The sequence below is a fragment of the Mixophyes fleayi genome, chromosome 4 (genome assembly GCF_038048845.1).
Source record: "Mixophyes fleayi isolate aMixFle1 chromosome 4, aMixFle1.hap1, whole genome shotgun sequence".
NCBI lineage: Eukaryota > Metazoa > Chordata > Amphibia > Anura > Limnodynastidae > Mixophyes > Mixophyes fleayi.
In genome coordinates, this window is record NC_134405.1 from 82,786,527 (window position 1) to 82,807,782 (window position 21,256).

The 21,256-nt window shown below is 40.6% G+C and overlaps 1 protein-coding gene across 1 annotated transcript; it reads left to right on the forward strand.

The window, feature by feature from the left end:
- On the forward strand, window positions 1–18,982 carry SELENOS (selenoprotein S). Its single transcript, XM_075207660.1, has 6 exons — window positions 1–154; window positions 6,754–6,879; window positions 9,637–9,743; window positions 16,097–16,186; window positions 16,868–16,949; window positions 17,518–18,982. The coding sequence occupies exons 1-6, from the start codon at window positions 76–78 to the stop codon at window positions 17,595–17,597; spliced, it is 564 nt and encodes a 187-aa protein (XP_075063761.1). The 5' UTR covers window positions 1–75; the 3' UTR covers window positions 17,598–18,982.
- The last annotated feature ends 2,274 nt before the right edge of the window (window positions 18,983–21,256 follow it).

The window sequence follows — 21,256 nt, forward strand, 5'->3', positions numbered from 1 at the left end:
GTCATCCCGGACTGTCACTGACCACAGCGGAGTAAACAGAGAAGAGCTGGAGGAAATAGATCCGGCATCGTCAGCATGGAGCTGGGAGGCCGAGAGGTACCAGCGGACAGACCAGATCTACAGCTGGAATGGGGCGCTTATTTGCAAGAGACAGGTGATACAGGGGTGGTATGTCTGCCACTGGCATATTCAAATGCTGCTTTCTATATACAGTGTTTGGAGGTGTTAAGGGCTACGTTAAGTTGTATTTGGGGGGGGGGGATTTAATATTTCTTATTCTTTACATTGTTCTGGTGTTAAAACTATTCCTCTGTATTAAACCTGTGACACAGAAATTAGCAGCACTAGGACCATGGGTTTAATTTTCTCCAGGTCCCTATCTGTGTGGAGTTTGTTTGCTTTCTCTGTGTTTGCATTGTGTTTCCTCTGGGTCCTCCTGATTCCTCCTCACACACTCTAAAGACATGCTGGTAGGTTAATTGGCGTCAGACAGAAAGTGGGCCCTAGTGTGTGACTTTGAGTCAGGGAATACAGTTGAACACAAGTGCCACCATTTTGTCGTCGTCGTTACCATCATCATCATCTATTTATTTATATAGTGCCACAAATTCCGCAGCTCTGTACAGAGAACATACTCACATCAGTCCCTGCCTCATTGGAGCTTGCAATCTATATCCGCTGACATACACACACACACAGACCGAGAGAGACTAAGGGCAGTTTAATTGAAGCCAATTAACCTACCAGTATGTTTTTGGAGCGTGGGAGGAAACCGGAGCATGTGTTCCTGTGTACGCTTTGTTATTACGGTAGAGGAGTCTCAGCTCAGTTGTGAGGAAAAATGAGCAGAGATTCCAACCAGAATATTGCTGCGGAGTCACATCTCTCTCCAAACTGAATGCTATCCTTAGGCTGCGAGTTCCAATAGGACTGAAGTGAATTATTCAATACTCTGTGTAATATGTTGGAGTTATACCAATAAAGGATAATAAATAAAGATACTCTTGTTTAAGGATAGGCCACCTGTGACTTGCCAGGTGACCTTTGGCATATTGTAATATGTAGCCCACAGGACATCAATATCTGTTAAATCCAATTATAAGACCTAAGTCATCTATAACATATGTATGATACTTCTACCTAGTTTTTTAAGTAGCTGTATGTATCTGGTGCTTTGCAGAACTTAGATAGGGGGGAGGGGGTAGAAGAGTCATTAGTGCATTATGATACGTCACTTGTAAGTAAAACATCATAAGAAGCTTGAAGAAGTTCACCCACAACTAAAAACTCAGGATGGGACTGTGATCTGTCATTCATGATCCATAAAGGAGCAGTAAAAAGTTCATGATCCATAAGGAAGCAGTAAAAAGGTGGCCCCTTAAATTCAAGCCATAATGGTGTACATTTGGAGAATATTTCTTGGTTTGGCATGGTGAAATCATCCATAACCTTATAGGGATTAATCTGTCTAAATCACTCCTTCACACTTGGTACTTGTGGGGGAGGGGAGCAGGAGACCTCCAATGTACCGGGATCACTGCTGTCGCAGCATTGTTCAAATGTCTAAGTAGTGATTTCTTATAGTGGAAAGTCGAAACATTTTGGAGATTAAGCAACCAGAAATCTGGGCCTTCAGGTACTTGGCATCCTATGATTATTGCATCATATTTTCACACTTTACGCCAAAAGAGAACAATGACAGGGCAGTTTCACCAAATGTGTAGAGGGGACCCTGTACCCGAACCAAGCCTCCAGCAGGAGCGTGAGTCACCCTGGAGCATTTAACACAGTTGGGACAGAGACCTATACCAGCGAGAGAGAACCTTTAACTACATCTCCGCCACAAAGCGGTTAGTGAAACTGGTCAGAGTAAATTGGAATATTTTAATTGAATATTGATTGGAGTTAAACTGTCCCAAACCCCAATCCCAAGACCCAGCGAGGTAGGAGTAAAGATTAACAATGAGCATGTTGTAAATGCATGAAATCGTATGTTTGAGTACTCTTGAGAGATGCAGCAAAGGTTCTCAAAGCTGGACAAGCTCCTACTCGACCCCACCACTTGAACGTCACGGCGCTACTGCTAATAGTGTGGTCCTAACTCTAAACAATGAGAGTCCCTTCTTCTATTAGTAGAAGTGCACCTCTTTTACTGGTTAACAGCGGGCTGCTGGGGCCTCCCTGATGGTCACCTACGACATATCCGCTGAGTCATTATGAGTAATGTAATCTGCTAGCATGGATTCAAGTTGGGCTTTGCAATAGGAATCATGGAGAATAGGTTCATTCAATCTGCACATCAACCTTGTCAGTATGGGAAGGTATGTAGCGCCTGGGATCTCTTTTTGGGAACATTGAGACCATTTGTATTAATGAAGCAGACTATGAGAGTTGCCAGAGGTGAGGGATATTGCTATAGAATTATCTGTGAGTTGTGACATTCAGGAGTATGATAGAACGGGTGTGGTATAGACCTAGAGGGACTCGGGAAGATGGGAGCGGAAGGGAAAAACATGGAAAAGACAAACCGTAAGGAAATGGAACAAGGACCAAGTACTGCACCTGGAAGCCATAGGGGTTATCAACCACAAACATGGTGCTGGTATGACCACAATCAAGCGATAAGAACGAGGGTGAGGTGACTGCATCCTCCACTTGTTGAGATACATATAGTTACTATATATGGACAAGGAAAACAATGTACTAGTGAAATAAATAAACTGTAAACAATATAAATTTGACTATCAAGAAGTAATCTAAACAGGAAAGGGACTATATTTCCCTAGTGTTAATAAGACAACACAATGAAATGCGCAACAATAAACACAGTAGTAAGGGTTATGCACAAGAAAAAGCAATACAGAGAATACATTGCTGTGTCATGTGATTATGCCTATGCAGTTATAGAAAGCCCTGAGGGGCTCCTAGGGCAAGAGAACTAAATGCTGAACACCATAGGTCAAGGTAGAAGACTCAAGGAGCGTCCGTCAGATTGCGGGATGAAGTGTCTATAGGGCTTCTGCCTGGCCGGCGGACCTGTTGCCACCATTCACGTTGTATAAGAGACAGGGAAATCAGTCTGGTAGCGCTTTCTCGCCATTCTTGTAGAGAGACATGGGGCAGATCCAGATTTCAGCAGATATGGTCAAGGTCTGAAGGATCCTTAAGCAGCACCTTCTTGCTATTATGCGTAGCATGTACGCTAAGTTTAACCTATATTTAGCATTATGTTTGCGTAGCTCTTCAGTAAGTGGTCTAAGAATCCATCTCTGCTGTAGATTGTGCCAGGAGAGATCTTGGAACACATGTATGTTGTGACCACTGTTGCCAATACCATCAATGCCTCTGACTTTCCGCAATATATCTTCTCTTTGGGAATTATAATGCAGTCTACAAATGATTTCACAAGGTTTCTCCATGTTAAGGGCTTTGGGGTTGTAAGGCCCTGTGGACTTTGTGAGGACATCCACTATACCACGGCAGGGAATATCTTCTAGGATTCCTCTAATGCGAAGATTGTTTCGGCGACTCCCATTATCCAGGCCATCAACTGTTGTCTGAAGATTCTTGAGTTCAGAGCCCTGGGGGTAAATGTATCAAGCTGAGAGTTTTCCGGCGGGTTTGAAAAATGGAGATGTTGCCTATAGCAACCAATCAGATTCTAGCTGTCATTTTGTGGAATCTACTAAATAAATGATAGCTAGACTCTGGTTTTTCAAACTCACTGGAAAACTCTCAGCTTGATACATTTACTCCCTGATGTGAAACAGACTCTTGCAGTTTGGCACATATCTGTTTGAGGAGTCTCTCTATCGTCTTTCAAAGACGTAAGTCTGTTGGCCAAATGTGAAATGTCGGCATGAATACTACAAGCTTCCATGGAAAGAGTCTCCTACATTTTTTTTGCTCCAGAGCCAGAATGTCCTGCTTAGTCGATAAATTGCGGGTTTGAAAAAGTCAGATTCTAGTTATCATTTATTTAGTGTATTTGACAAAATGACAGCTAGAATCTGTTTGGTTGCTATAGGCAACTTCTCCACTTTTTCAAACCTGCAGTTTAGCAAATATACCCCTTAATATGCTGGAGGATCTAACGAAGGTTGATGTTACCCTCCAATGAGGTGGATGCTTCCACAGGTTCTGGGAGCTGGTCATCTCCAGCTAGGGGTGTGATGGTGTACCACTGGAGGAGATATCCATGGCAGTGGAAAGTGTAGAGTCCTTTAAGTAATGTCGTATAGCTGGTCTCTGTGAGGGGTCCTTGCCACGGCTTGCCTCTATTTGGGAAGCAGTTTTCTTATCTTTGACCATGAGATGAATAGGTCGTCTCTTACGTTAGGTTACTTCAAGTGTTGTGAGCGCTAGTTAACAGAGATGGTAATATTGTGGGTCACTTACTCTAAACAGTGTTTTAGACCATGTCGGGGGGGTTAGTGGCTACATAGTGATTGGAGGTTGATTAGCTTATGCCAAGTTTGCAGAAAACCGTTGCATGAGGATGTTGTCCCATCTCTGTGACATCCCCAACTTCTCCAATTCTGTCATTACTCTCTGACCACAATCTCCTTTCCTTTACCCTCTCTTTACCTCCTGCCCCACCTCTCCAAGCCAAAGTTGCTCGCATGCAGCGTCCCATCAATAGTATTAACCCTATCATCTTTGCGTACTCCCTCAAACCCCTCCTCGCTCCCATTTCTTCCCTATCATGTCCTGTCATGTATTTTGCTGCTCTTAGTGTGAGTCCCCATAGCATTACTCACACTCACATGTGCTACTTATGTGTATTACCTCATCTATTTATGACTTGCTTCTGTATCCGGTGCTACAGAACCTGTGGCGCCTTATAAATAAATGATGATAAAAAAAAAAAAAAGATAAGCCACCACAGGGAACAGGATCTCTGAAGCAATATAGTAGAGTTGAAGACGCAGTACCAACTGAGGCCACCGGAGGGCAGCAAATGTCTGTAATATTACACAGTGAGTACTACAGCTGGCCGTGTCCACACCAATTTCACACTGGTAATGTAACAGATAATGTGCACCAAGCCCAGTAATGTAGCACAGTCACAGGGACAGCAACCAAAATGATGTGTTCGCATAGGGAGCAACAATTTAGATGAGATACAATGCTCACCGGCACCTGAGAACTCGAGGTGTCCACACAGCGACGGTACCGCAAGTGATCCGAAGGTAAATCGTGTAGGTGTGTACACATAAATCTACATGCTCATCGGGACTTTTAGTCGTTGGTAAAATCGTTACAGAAATTGCATCTGCAGTAAGTTTCTGTAGTGTGTACCCAGATTTACACCGGACACATACCAATATAAACAGAAAGACAATTAGTACATTATCCACAAAGCAAAACAAGTGTAATAAAATGAATGAATAAAATAATAGTCACAATATCCGATCATCGGGCAATAATATGACCAGGCCTTACAAGACTTTTTCTCCAAAGGTTGATCTCTTCTTTCTGGGAAGTTGTCCAGAGAATCTCTTTGTGGACTGCCCTCAGTTAGCAAAGTTCATCCAGCTTTTTAGAATAAGTTTCAAGGATGATTCTTCCAGGGAACGTCTGTTTCTGGTGATCAATGGATCCCCTGACATTTGCAAGTTCATCTTTAATAGTTCTACTTTCTCGCACATTCCGCAAAATAATAACATATAACCTTATCTTAAATTTTGTTTTTCCTCAGAATTTTAAACTTCCTCTGATTTATTTTTATCTCTATTTAATGGCCCTTGGCCATTACTTCCCCTTTCACTAATGTATCTATTAAATAAATGAGATGGTGAGAACTCTATCTAGAAACAGACACAGCAAGAAATCCCTGTTAATGACAAATGCCTGCAGTTACATTTTTTTTAATAACCTTATCAATCTGCATTTCATTATCCAGTTTGTTACAGGATAACATTATAGATTGTGTCTGTCCTAATGCCACGTTATACTGAAATGCTATGTAGAAAACAACTGGTGGTGGAAAATCTATGTTGTCCTCTGTACTGAAATGTTCATACATCGAAACTCCTTTCAATACGGGTTTGAAAGCAGTAGCTGCATCTGGTTACTATATCTTCGTTTCAGTTTCGTCACCTGTGCGTTGCTTTTCATCAATCTCCCTCTTTGTGTTTCGTCTAGTTACTTGTCTATGTTAATTCCACATTATGCTGAAACTCTATTTATAAAACAAAAGGGAAAAACTTTATTTTGTCAATCTCTTGTTGAACATAAGTATGCGCCCATATTTGTTCAAACGCTACTACCTAGCAGTACGGTTTCATTGGAGTCTATGGCAGATATTTTAATAATAAATAAATAAGAATATTTTAAAGGGAGACTTCACCTTCGTTAGCCATGCAAAGTGATAGATATAATATTTTGACTGTTCAAAACCGTTACTTCCTAATAGTTGTCCTGAAATAAGAAGGTGTATAGATCTATAATTTTATGTGACTCTGAATTTATAGACATTTGTATATTTCTCTAGAGGGCACTCCAGTCTCCCTTTTGCACCTTCTAGTTTACAGAATAATTGTCAGTATATGACCATTCATGTATATGCCTTTGTGTAGAAGAAAGAACTGAGGCTCTTATGGGTAAGCTTCATGACGACAATATTAGAAGGTGGTGAGACGTGCAGGGAACGGGAGCCCTGTGTGTTAGTGGGAGGGATGTGTCTGAAGTTAGTGTAATTGGACTATGTGACCAATGTCCTTCTCTGATGCCTTGATTTCCCCCCTGCAGTTGGCACAACCCTATCAAACTATGGATGGCTCATCCTGTTCGGCTGCATTGGCGTGTATCTTCTGAAGCAGAAGTTGTCGGACAACATCAGCTCGCTACTCACAACTACACCCACATCTGTTGCAGGTATTTAATGCAATGTTCTTTTTAACAGAAAAGTACCAAGTAGTTTTTGCATATGATTAGGCACATTCTATTAAGTATAAAAAAAATAAAATAAAAAAAAAATACTCATTAGCTAAGACATGAAGAGTTTAACATGTTGAGCACAGAAATAATAATAATATATAGGTAGTGTAAGTCTCTTCAAACAGTAAGAGCATACTTGCCTACTCTCCCAGAATGCCCAAGAGACTCCTAAATACCAAGTAAGCCACCCTCCCGAATCCCGCTTCACGTTCTTCTGAAGTGGGCGGGGCCTTGTTGACTCTATTTGAGGGGAATTGCCTTCTCATGGCCTCGCTGCGCAATGACTAATCGTGGCTTTGCGCCGCATGGGGCGAGGCTGTGATGGTACAAATCACGTTGCCACGACCCACCAGCACTTGTCTCAAAAAGTAGGCAAGTATGAGTAAGACCCATCATTTACAAATCATGTTGTACTCTTATACACAACACATGGATATTAATTTAGCCAATGAAATGAACAATGAATGAAAGAAAAGAGGATACCATTGTATCTGAAGTTGTGTAAGATCTGTTCACACACTGCAGATGGAACAGCATTTGGAATTAGATTGTGTCTACTATATTCTATATTGTTTTTAATTTACTATAGGCTCCTGCACACTTCCTGTCTATAGGTACAGTCTGTCTGATATGTGGGGTACATTTATTACAACAGGGGCACTTGTAACAGTACTAAAGGGGTTATAGCCTATAGAAATAGATCCATCATCATCATCATCAACATTTATTTATATAGCGCCAGCAAATTCCGTAGCGCTTTACAATTGGGAACAAACATTCATAAGACAATACTGGATAATACATACAGACAGAGAGGTAAGCGAACCCTGCGCGCAAGCTTACAATCTATAGGACAATGGGAGTTAGAAACACAAGGGCACGTGCTACATCATATTGCACAATGGACCAGCTAGACCGCAAAGGTAAAAGTACTGAGTGGGCTGTGTGTGTGTCAATGTTGGTCAGAGGGTTGTTGTCTTGTGTTAGCTGTGTAGAGGGTGGTAATAGGGTAATCTAGGGAGATTAAGATGGTGGTTGAGGAATATCATAACCTTGTCTGAAGAGGTGGGTTTTCAGAGAACGCTTGAAGGTTTGAAGACTAGAGGAAAGTCTTACTGTGCGTGGGAGGGAATTCCACAAAGTAGTCTATAGCAATCTATTTGATTCTGGAATTTCCTTCTCATCTGGGATGTCCTCAGCTTTAGGGTGGGTGTTGATAGAACAAGCTGTAGCCAATCGGGTCGTCATCATTTTCACAGCAGATGGAGAGGAATGAGTTGATCTGGTGGAAGACTGTGACATATCCACTCCTGTGATTGTGTTGGTGAGGACAGGGGTAGTGTCATGATAGGAGAGGAACAGAGACAAGAGGGCAAATCACAGCCTTAGAGCTGTATAAAGGAAGGAGTAATGTGATGAAACTGGCGCAGGGATACATTGATGTCAGTATGTCTCTGTATTAAGCAGTTTATCCATCCAGCTTTCTCTAAATTCGGTTTGAAAACAATAGCACACATCTGGTTACTATGTCTGACAGTTTCTTCTTCGTTACCCGTGCATCACTTTTCATAAATATTCCCCTTTGTGTTTTTATCTTTTTACAGTATTTAGCCATTTAATCCAGATCACATTGCTCTGAATTCTCCAATCACTGTTTTCTTAGTTTCATCTTTTTTTTTTCGTATTTTCTTATTTTTCTTGACACACATTAATGTTTGTGGTTTGTTTTTACTCTTTAATATGGAGGGTGGTTAATTTCTGTTCAGTCAGTGATTAACGTTACATAATTATTCATATATTTCTCATTCGAAAATGTGCTTTCCCCCCTTACCAATCACTGAATCCACAACCTTTTCATTCTGTCCTTCTAGTTGAATATAAGCTTATTGGGATCGGAAAAAACACCTTCGTGACATAGTTAACACATTGTGCCTTTTCCTCCAATTTCCTTGTTTTTGTTCCTGTCACTGCAGGCTATCTGCGGTTCTGCAGAGATTCCAGGAAAATCAATAGAATCAAAGAATTATTTTTCTTGCTCCTAGCGAAAACCGCAGTAGAATGTGGACTTAATCGATATCCAACTTTCTCTCTGATAAAATAGTCCTAGGGGCCAGGAAAGTTTAAATTGGTCTTGTTAAGCCCCCACATAAAACCACACTGATGTCATTGAAAAGACGATATTATAAAGAAAAAAAATGTTATCTAAAAGCAGTTGCCTTCGTCTCAATGCCTTGTCACTGTTCATTTTGTTTCAAAATGTTATCTAGATGTATTAGCGCAGTGTTGGCTAGAACTCATTAAGAGTATGGAAGTGAAGTACAAATGCTGTTTTGTGACTTTAGGCAGCTACTTTTGCAGAAGTAAATTTTTAAATACATGGATCTGTGGACCAAGGTGGTGTCTGTGTGGGAACAAAACAATGCATCATCTGATGGGAGAAGTGGATATATCAGAGGGGGTCCTCCGAAGACAAATAAGGTGCAGGAGGGGACCCACTTTTTCACCCATATTAAAAAAAATAATAGATGCAGCGTGTTCACCACCAAGAACACGTTGCCTGTGGGAGCAAGGGGTGCAGTGTGCAAGAGGTCATGGGACCCTCCGGAAAGCCTGAATATGTAACCTTTAGGGACCATGTTTCATTTAGGATAGTCCACCTAAATAATAATAGATAATACTATTATTTCTCTTTAGACCCAGAAGCAGTGCTGAGACGAGAGGAAGCAGTGGCGGCGGCCAGGCAGAGGATGCAGGAGGAGCTCAATGCTCAGGCAGAAATATTTAAAGAGAAGCAGAAGCAGGTGAGTTGTAGACTGTTGTGATTTACTTGCTTTGTGACATCAAGACTTGGGGGTAAGTTTATCAAGCTGCGAGTTTCCAGCGGGTTTGAAAAGTGGAGATGTTGCCTATAGCAACCAATCAGATTCTAGTTGCCATTTATTTAGTACAGTCTACAAAATGACAGCTTGAATCTGGTTGGTTACTGTAGGCAACATCTCCACTTCAAACCCGCCGGAAACTCGCAGCTTGATAAACTTACCCCTTGGCGTCTATTCTGGTAACTTTCAAGGACAATTGAATTGACCTTTTCAGAGAAGAACCTTGAAAGTAACATTCATTGTTCAGTGTTAACCTGACATTCCACTACAGCTCTATTACATCATACAGACAGCTGAAGCTCCGCCCACATGGTTACAACAGTGTTTTAATGGGATCTGATACAAGTCGCAGAGCTGTGTATGTAGTCATTTCAGTCACATGACTGCCTCACCCCATTGTAGTTCACTAATCCACACTGGGCATTTCTGCCAAGCTGTCAGTCACTGTAGTTAGGTTGTCTAGTTTGTTTAGGTAGAGAAGCACTCCCTTAACATGGCAACCTGTTGCTGGGCAGTGGAATAGAGCATGGTGGATACAGGGCTGTGCGATAAGGGTGACCGCCCAGGGTGCAAAGCTGAAGGGGGGCGCAGTTAATGAATATTTTAGGTTCATTTGGCTAAAATTGAGGGCTAAGGGGCTGACAATTTTGTTTCTCTCCCCAGGCGCTAAAATTTGAAGTTACGGCTCTGGGTGGATATATGTAATAAAGTACATGTAAACACTCCAATTATATTGTTCAGCTCAGAAATACACATACTTATGTCACACATTGGCTTTAGTTGCTGAAAAATATATATTTTGCCTGTGCACAATGGAGGCTCTCTGTTGACAATGGGTCAACAATCAGACAACTGTAAATCTTCTGGTGGAATATAATATTATTAAACACCCTGTTAATGGGAAATGTGATCTACAAATGATAAATAAGACTTTTTTCACAGGAAGAATGTTCTTTTTGGATGGTTACTTGCTATAACGCTCCTTCATAACAGAACACTGATGAGGGGAGATCTCCTGGCTGGATTCCTCACACAGAATCACAATAGTCATGTTGGCAGTAAGAAAATCTGGCTCTTTCTCCCAAAGCAAATACTGAAAGCCAGGTCCTGGCAGCTCACTCTCCTCCCAGCAGCCGGGGATGTGGGAATCTGAACAGTTCACAGCCGAATGCCAGATATAATACATCATATCTCTGCCTGAGTCATAGGAGGTAGCTGAGGTCAGAACAGAACCCATACTCCCTGGATCACTACACAGACACAACAACTTACTGAGGAGATCAGCAATCTAAGAGGACATTTGTTATAGTAATGACAATAAAACAATATGATGGTTCCCCTTTAAAGAGTTATACAAGTATTAGTTGAGCTGCTGAACAATCATAGAAGATCATTTTGCAGCATATCGCTGCTAAGTGACCTAATAAGTGCATCAGGAACTCAGATTCTATGAAGGCAGATTTTCAGAGACGGGGAATAACCTAGTATGACTGGGCCCACATGATAAGGGGGAGCTAATAGAGATCTGCATGAAGTCTGGGCCTTACATTTCTTTGGAAGGTAAAGCATTGTTATTGCCAGGTATTTTTTGTAGCCTATTTGGCTATAGACATCAGGTGAACCAGATCTTGAGGCCTTTTTTGCTACTTGTCTAGTTGGTTTATGAGCTCACACACGCTCCAGATGTTGTCAGACTATAATTTCGATACTGCCCAAACAAGTCCAGTCTCCTGCTTAACGTTCAGATTGGTCAATAGGGCTGCATATTGTACGTTGTTGAACCATTTGGGTTAAAAAGTAGATTGACCTATGTGCTCAGCACATATGTGTCCAGATTAAGCGATTTAATGATATATTAAAACATGCTGAACTTTTTCTATTTAATATTATCTCTCCAAATCCTTGGGGATCCCTTTCCCTGCATGGGAGCATTTCTGTGTTCGTGTTTGAGTTGTAGGGACATTTTCTCACTAGGTTGATTCATAAGATTTTCATATAAATCGGTGATATTTTTTTTTCTCTCTCCCAGGCCTGTTTCTTCCGTGCCTCATGGCTCTCCTGCTGTGAGGTATAGAGGAAGCCGGCCCAGTACAGAGCATAACTCAATCTGAAGCTATTTGCTTAGAGCATTCGCTATTTGCTAGGCTTTCTGATATTGGGCAATTGAAATCAGTTGCAATGTCCAATAATAATGACTCTCTTGATTTCAATCTAATAATGAGACTATGGAGAATTCGATTGCTGGTGATGTGGCGCGTGAACGTCGCACCGCACACATTGCCTGCAATTCCGATAGAAACCCCTGCTCATTCGATCTCCGGAACGACCGTGAGACACTTCTCGGCTAATTGATCCCCCCCCCCCCCCCCAGTGACTGAAATCATCCTGTTTTGGGGGTGATCATCATCCAATATTAACAGGCCTCTGATGAAGGAGGGGGGGTCGGCTATTCGTGTGTGGCCAGATGAATGCAGGATCAGGTTTAGTCTAGTGTCTCCTCACTCCAGCATTTGTGATTGGTATATGATGTAAATATAAGTATATTTACCCATGTGTAGTGTTGCCACACAGTTTTAGTAGATCTCAAAGTAGTGATCTATTGATCAGCATGAGGAACATTTTGTATGTGCTCCCTGCATGCTATACAGACAGAAACAAGATGCATTCAAGGACATCCGGCCGCATTAGCAGGAAGTGGATGCAAAGTGTTCCTCTTTATGAATCAATAGATGACTATATTGTGGTGAGCTCAGAAGGCCGCACATTGTGGGAACATTGTAACTTGCTCGTCAGCACACAAGCCCTAATGTGTGCTGAATTTCTTTACAAACCACTTGTGCTCTTGCCAGACAACGGTGATGTTAACAGAGAGGTAGATAATGTAGTTATGGCCAGACAACTGGAAATGTAGAATTTCAGCAGAAGTAATGCAAATTGTGGCAGCCATTAGAGGTGACCAACACTACCATGGTAGAGGGGGGCAGAGGCTCCTCCCTTAGTGATGTCACTAGCTCATAGTGATTTGATAGGCTGCATTCTCACACAAAATGGCTGCCTGCACTGTGTAGGTAATAAGTGGATCTAAGTTTAGTCTTTTTTTCTTTCCTGCTCCTTATGTCTGCTAGTGTGACAGTCACGCAGCGTTTATATCGTCTCCTACAGGTATATAGGTGGTGGTGTAAACTCTGGTTTCCTGTCACACTAGCGTTGATACTCTCTAAATTTCCTAGGGACTTGCAGATAAGACAATATAGGGAAAGGCGGCACTGGTGCGTTTTTTCAAGCAGATAAACATTTTCTATTCGAGCTGAAGTGTCATTTTCATCATGCAATTTTTCTTTTTTCCTAATAAAGATCTAATTGTTACAAATGAAAAATCGACTTGGATAAAGCAAAGTTCTATCTGTTTCAAAATCCAGCAAATTTAATAATCTATTTCATTGTGTGGTTTTTTTTCCCACACTCTTTTTAAATTGGTCAAAATCACCAATAAAAACTGTGACTTCATTGTCCAAATGCAAGTGGCCACTGTGGGAAGCCACTTGTGATTGGCCTGGTGTCCCCCTGCCTTGATCATTCAGAAACAAGCAGCGCTAGCATGTGAAGGAATGTTTATTATTATTATTATTATTATTATTATTATTATTATTATTATTATTAATAATAATAATAATATTGTGTCTGCCCATTGGACTGCAATAGATCAAGAAAATAACATTCTATTTTTTATTTAAAGAGGATGGAGTGATGTAGTCACTAACTTTATTAGAGAATTGTGTTTTGTTTTTTTGGGGTTTTTTTTGGGAAAGGGCTCTTGGGCACTTACACCCATTGTAGTGGGATCAATGAGGAGACAAAGTTGTCACTCCAGGGGTCCAGCCTCACAGTCCAGGGAGGTTTGGAAAGGCACCAGCACTTTTGGGAAAACCTCCAAGCATGCATAAAAGATTTATTTATTTTCCCCCTCACTGGTATTGCAGCAAAACCGACTGTCAGAAACTAGTGAGTTTATTTTTGATAACCTGGATTGCTGTTTATCTTATAAATCACCATTTGTATACTTAACACCCCCTACACCCCTCATCACAAGTGATCTCTATTAGATTTGTTGCTGAACAATAGCGATTTAAATCACTATTTATGGAACTCATGCTTTAGTTGATCTTCCCCATTGTGTTTGCATTTGTTGTACAGTTGAGTATACACTATTGTTTTATCAGTCCTTGCAGACACCTGAAGGCTCCAGGTTGACAATGGACTTATAGATAGGGAATCTGGTGTGCTCAGCAAATCCATTTTATGTTCTATAGAATCTACACAGCAGATTGTATGGCAGGATAAATGCTCCTTAGAGTAACAGATTGTAAAGGAATGCTGTTCTGTTCATTTATCCACCCTGCACTTCACCCACACATAGTGAGGCTGAGTCACTGGGCTTGTTCTGTATGTACAAATGAGTTAGTTTGTGCCTGAGGACGTGTTTAACAAATACCATAAATAGCAGACTCCCCAGTGGTGCAAGAGTAGACTAACTAGTTTGGGGTGGGCATATATGCAGCAAGTAAGATCATCATCACCATTTATTTATATAGCGCCACAAATTCCGCAGCGCTGTACAGAGAACTCATTCACATCAGTCCCTGCCCCATTGGAGCTTACAGTCTAAATTCCCTAACATACACCCACCCACAGACAGACAGAGAGAGAGAGACTAGGGTCAATTTTGATAGCAGCCAATTAACCTACTGGTATGGTTTTTGGAGATGACAGTAAAGTATAACACTAAAATGCATATAGTTTTTTTACATGTTAAGGAACCATCTTAACGTGGATAATAACATATTGTTACTGGTAAGCGAGTGCAGCGTGGATGGACCTCAGACTAGTGATCATACATACATACATACATACATACATACATACATACATACATAAATGTGTTCACACTGACTGCTGACATTGTAGCTCCTTAGAACTTGTTGATCCCTTTCTGAGATTAGTTTATGCTGAGGTCACTTTCCAGTAAACCCAGGTAGTGCATCAAGGATGGCTGTAAAACCGCCTAGCAATATGTACACTTTGGTAATATAAGCTGTTTTATTATTGTGTTGCCATATAAAGTCTCTTCCCTATCATTTACCTAACATTCATTAACATTACTGTAGCTCTTCGTTCATTCATAGTTAAGTAAATTTAATAGGGGTGAATAGATGTGAATGTAATTTGCCCTGAAGATAATCTCTTCTTGTGATGGACCCCTGTGTTTTCAGTATATTGGCATTTATTTTGTTGTGTTTGCGCATTCAGTCCATAAGTAGTGTAGAAAGCAGTCTCCGATCACTTCTAGAGCTGCTGCTCTTAACACTGCAGTTATCATACATGTGATGGAGATGTCTGATAAAGGTGGCCATATATATATATACGTTGTGACACTGAACCTGAGTGTCAAGCCACAGTGGGTAGCCCAATGGGTTGAGATCTGGCCATTCGGCTTTCGGGCCAAGCTGGTGGATATCATATTGACTTTACATCATTATATGGAGTTGTAGCCATCTTGGTGCCATGCGCTGAATAGCGAACAATTGCCAACTATGGGCTGTCGCGTCGCAGTGTGTGTGGCCATTTAAAGCCAAGGAATCTGAGTGTGAGGAAACACTCCATTCATTAACACAAATCATTTTCATAGTGTCCTAGTAATGTAACGGTTTCATAAATTGTCCATACTTTATCTTGATTGGCAAATGTTTAGTGGCATATATTAAATGGATGCATAAAATGGTTCAATAAAAATGGTATCATTAAAAATTTCTTGCCAGATATGTAGGCTAGTGAACATTAACCACAACAACACAACAAAGTTCCTCTTAAATTAAGGATAATCTTGCTGCGTGTTCTCATAAACCTGTCACAAATGTTGAGGTGTCAGAGAACTAGATTGACTGACTGTTTACTGAGTACTAATGTACAGGCAAGTGGAAAAATGCTTTGAAATGTCTGGTAAGTCAGTTTAGTAGTATATTGTGCTTGTTCCCTGTTATGGGTATTGTCTTCTCTCCAAACTCTGTTGTGATTCACAGGTAGTATCAAGTAATCCTGGGATTAGGGAACCAATGCTTTTTTCTTTACATCCAGTTGTAGAACTGAAAATCAGCATGTTCTGTTTAATCTTCTTAAAGTGCCTTTTGTTGAGTACATTAACCACCTTTGCATCTTGTGTATACTCTCAATGTCCTCGTTTTTTTTTCTTACCACTTTGTTGTTTTGCTACATTTTAGGTAGAGGAAGAGAAGAGAAATCGGAAGATTCAGAGTTGGGAGAGTATGAAAGAAGGAAAAAGTTACAGAGCGACCTCTCGCCTCAGTCAGGTGACGTCATTGACCGGTCTTTGAGTCGTGATTCTAGAATGTTTATTAACCAATACATGGATTAAGGGATTAACCCTTTCCAAGTGGAGCACACTTAAAAAAACAAACAACAAAAGGTGAAATAGGGCAGGATAAGTTGATCTTTGTGCTGTTATACATTTACAGCGTCATTGACTCATGTTTTTGTCTGTGCTATGCATATCATTGCTGTTTAAATAGATAGCGACAGGACATGGGTGACTCTCTAACCTACATAAGGGAGGCAAATTACCCTTAATCTCAGTTATAAATTAAAACGATACATATAATCAATAAAAAGGGACACCTATCTATAATAACGTATCAGCAGGTATTTTAAACAAGTGTTACAAGCTATATAATTCCAGGCCTACCTATGGAGTGTGCGTCCCGGAAACATTAAAATTGAGCCGGCCCCTGCTGGGGGCGGGGAGAGGGTTGAGACTGCCCCGATCGCCTCGTCTGGATCTGGGATTGGCAGCACGTTCCCATGTATTTTTGCTTGCAATGTCAAGTAAAATAATCTAAATATTGTTTATTAGGAGTGACTACACAGGGGGTGGAAATTACAGTATCTCTTATTTTATTAACTATATCATTATTATTTATATAATTTCAATGAATATGGTCTATTGTTTTGTTTTCTGTCTTTCCCCTCTACAGCCCCAGGAGCCATCTCCCAGTACCTCCACTTCATCGTCTACACCAAAGCCAAAACCAGATCGGAGACCTCTCAGAGGCAGCGGTCAGTATGTGCTAGAACCGTAGTCCACTAGGGAGATGAGGTAGAAAAAAAGGTTTAAAATAAACCAATAGATGTTTTGACTTTACACTTCCAAACATGTAAACCATTCCATGCATGCATACACAATATGATTGCTGTATATGCTGCCAACATTACTACAGGGGGTAGACAGCCCTGGTACACTTCCACTCCACATTAACAATCTGGACACCACAGCCGAGTGTTAGGCTGCATTCTATCTGCATTCATCCCCTGGCTGCACCTCTGGCCCTGTGTGTATTCACAAGGCTGAACGTTGTGAGAGCGGACATAGAGATATTGTGCATTATACAGTGCTGTATTCAGAGAGACTGCAGTAGGCACATACATTGCAGATGTCCAGTCTTCTCACTATTTCTGTAGCAGTCTCCTTTTCTTATGACAATTCTGTGCAATACGAAAATCATAGTTGACCACTATGGCATTGAAAGCCTTTTAGGATTAGTCTTATGTATTTAGGTACAGAGACACCAGTATGTGGGGTCTAAACTTGCAGTTAACTTTTCTTTGTTTTGCCTTCTACCCTCAGGCTTTAACCCTCTGTCAGGCGATGGAGGGGGTGCGTGTGCCTGGAGACCTGGAAGAAGAGGGCCCTCTTCTGGGGGATGAGGTTAAAACTCCTTGCTGGTATTGATTCTTTCACAATACCAGCAAGGTTAAGGGACTGTACCGCCTGCAAAAGTAGCGTCTTTTTTTACCCCTAAGGGTCTCGTGTCTAAGCTTCATCTGGAGTAGAAAGTGGACATGAAGCAAATTGTGTCCTTTTCTGCTTTGCGTCTCTCCAACCAGAAAGGCAACACCTGCGTTTAGAGAGGGATGTTGAATGTACAGACTGCCTGGTGACGTCACAAGTTAACGGATGATGCTGTAGATTTGCCCCCAATGTGGTTTGACGCTCTGAATGATGTCATCCTTACAAATGGTCTGAAACCAATAAGGTTGACTGATGATATGTGGTGGTTATCCCTATATACAAATGTCTCTTCTCATTGTTGCATCTGATGTCAATGGATAAATAGATACTTCGCACCGTTAAACATATGTGGTGATATCTCTGTCTGGAAGACAATGTTTTTTAGATCTTCCACGCTAGAAAATTAGGCACATTTGTAAAGCAGTTATGTACATAATTGCCTTATTAATATCAGTTATGACAAGAGGTTAAAAAAAAAAAAAAAGAAAGGCTTGTATTTAATAAAATCTAAGATTGATTAAAAACAAAGTGTGCTTTTATACGTTGTGCAGTTTTGGGTATCGGGGGGACATTTAAACTAGTGCAAATAGTGGTGATGTCTAAACTGCACTAGAGAAATGATAGCAGGGTTGACCACAGTAAACTTTTCTCTAGTTTTCCTAAATGTCCACCATTGTGGCTATTAACTACTAAATGAATTGTGTATTACATAAGTTCAAATACGGAAGCAAGAAGCACTGTATGCAGTTTTGTACCATTTAACATGTTACACTGTAATGTTTTAAATTATGCACTTTTTAAAACACCATAATTTCCCCATACTTTTGTCTTTTAAAAAAAACAAAAAAATTTCCCTAATGCCCCTACCGGTCCCCTATTTACACCTACCTAACAGATGCTGCAATGACTCTTTGCTTGTAAATGGTGCATCTGTCTCTCTGCACACAGTGGGGGTGGGCAGACATCATTGGACTTTATAAATCACGGGCAATGTTATCTTGTGAACCTGCGTGTATGTTACCACCATTCAGAACTACTACTGTACAGTACTTATAGTGCTATGTGTATACAGTCACATGTCCCTTGTCTCCCTGTAGAAGATGTAGATTCAGAACCCACCCAACAAAAGGCAAAACTAAAAATACAGACAAATGGCTTCATTACATGGTTAATCTGCCTGTAACAGTCCGCAAATCCAAGGGAAAACTATAAACTCCACTAAGAATACAAATCGCAAACTTAATTTTCCCTTCAAGTTGAAACCTCCATTGTGTAATAAATAATTGAAAATGAACTTTAATTTTTGTATTTCCAGTCATTATTTTAAAGGGAATATTGGGGGGGGGGGGGGGGGGGTGTATGTCTTGACTAGTCACATATGAGAAGGTTTCTACATGTATAATGCATCTAATTTACTGGAGGTGTCATTGTCTATTCAATAATATAATGTTAAACGGTAATAAAGAACGAAAAACAGCTTGTGCTGTAATAATCATATTCTGCCTATAGACCGCACAGATTTCTACTTGGGTTCTACCCCTTAGTTAGGATTCTAAAAGTGAACTGTCAAGGTAACTGTTATATTGATTTTCTATTTTCTCTGATATGCCGCGTACAAGTGATTGCTCTTATCAGCAGGCCATACAAACAGAGATTGGTGTAACATCTTAAATGACCAACATCAGGTTGCCATGTCAGCCTGTGTTTATACTTTTATTTACAAAATTGAAAATATCAGTTAGGAACTTTTTTATAAATGAATTATTCAGTGTTTATTTGGCAGTCCACTGCAGCTCTGCTTCATTACAGACAGCCGAAGCTTCTTACGCATCTTTAGTTCAATGCCCTTATGGCATATATGTGTTTAAAAAAAAAGTTACTTTAACTACTGTGACATCACTGGCCCTGCCTCTGTGTGTGAGTTAACCAATCCACACAGTAGATTCCACCAAGCTGTAAGTCCTCTTGTGTTAGAGGCACCTCGCTCCTAACATCTGATGCAGAGGTTTTGACACTCCAGTTGTTTATGTATATTTTTGAGCTCAGTATTGCACAGTTTTTGTGACAATTTGCTCCAGGTGTTAAGCAGACTACAGCAAATGTGATTGGATGAAGAGCTCAACTTCCGCAGAAATAGCTCGGTATTTGCAAATGTGGTTAGATAGGGAGCTAACACCTTTCTGAACCGCCAAGGTTACTTAAATTTAGCATCCATCTTAGATTTCAAACCAGCTCTGTGTTAATATGATTGTTTTGTTACCTTAATATATATCAATATAATACAGAGCATTATAATTTCCCAAAGAAGGTCACTCACAGGACTATAACATTTCAGCACTTGAAAGAATTGGTCAGATCATACCAAGCATCAGCTATGAATCCATCCTAGCGCATTTTTCAAGATGCAGTAATGTTATAGTGTCCTTCTTTGGGAAATCTGTATGATTACTCCTAATTTGGAAGACTGTTTGAGCACCAGGGACATTAGCTACTAAGGTTGTGCCTGACATTTTTATGTGTGTATGCAGTTTGTGATGGCTTTATTAGACAATCAAGAGATTGTGGCCTGTGATTGGTCCTCCTGCTTACCCCCTCCCACTAATACCCTGTTCACACTGCCTCAAAAACCCAGGTTATTGCCAGGGCAAGCCCAGACGATCTAGTTCAGGGCTCAGTGTGAACGGGTCCAGGTCTAATTCCTAGGTTGGATGACCCTGGGAATTAGACCTGGGTCTTTTGGAGGGTTATTCCCGGGTCCGACCCTGGTAGACTCTAGTGTGAACGGTGAGACCCAGGTTTTTCAACCTGGGTCTCACCGAAAAAGCTATTGTAAAGTAAAAAGTACCCTGGTATTTGCCGGCGTGTCCTGCACTGTCACCCGCCAATATCTCTCTTAATAAAACCGGGATAATGCCAGTGTGAAAGTGGTATAATTCTATGATAGAACTAGCAAAGCCCTAGGAAAAATGGTGCATGTTGCACCCCTTGGATTTCCATCTAGGGGAAGGAGCCGCTGCACTGCCACTTAAGTGTTAGTGTAGCTTTAATCCAGTATAAGTGTTCGTGTTTTTTTTTTTGTTTTTATTTTTTATGTTTTTATATTACAGTTAACATAAAATAGAGGGGATGCATACCAAAGCAGGAACATTAATTAGTAACTGAATTAATTAAGTCTACAATGGCTTGGGACAAAATGCAATAATTATGTAAAACCAAACTTAGGTACTGTAGCTGCAACCAATTCAGTCCGGGTGTGGGGGGGAAGGGGTAAATGTATCAAGCTGAGAGTTTTCTGGTGGGTTTGAAAAGTGGAGATGTTGCCTATAGCAACCAAGCAGATTCTAGCTATCATTTTGTAGAATTTACTAAATAAATGAATAGAATACCATTGGTTTATCAAACCGGACGGAAAACTCTCAGCTTAATATATTTACCTGATTCATTTTCTCACATTAGGCTATAAAAGATGACACCTTGTAATGCACGCAAATGATTATGTAAAAGTTTCCATAGATTGCTAAAACTTGAGATCAACATTTGTTGTGTTACTAAGTACAAGCTCATGTCCCATTTA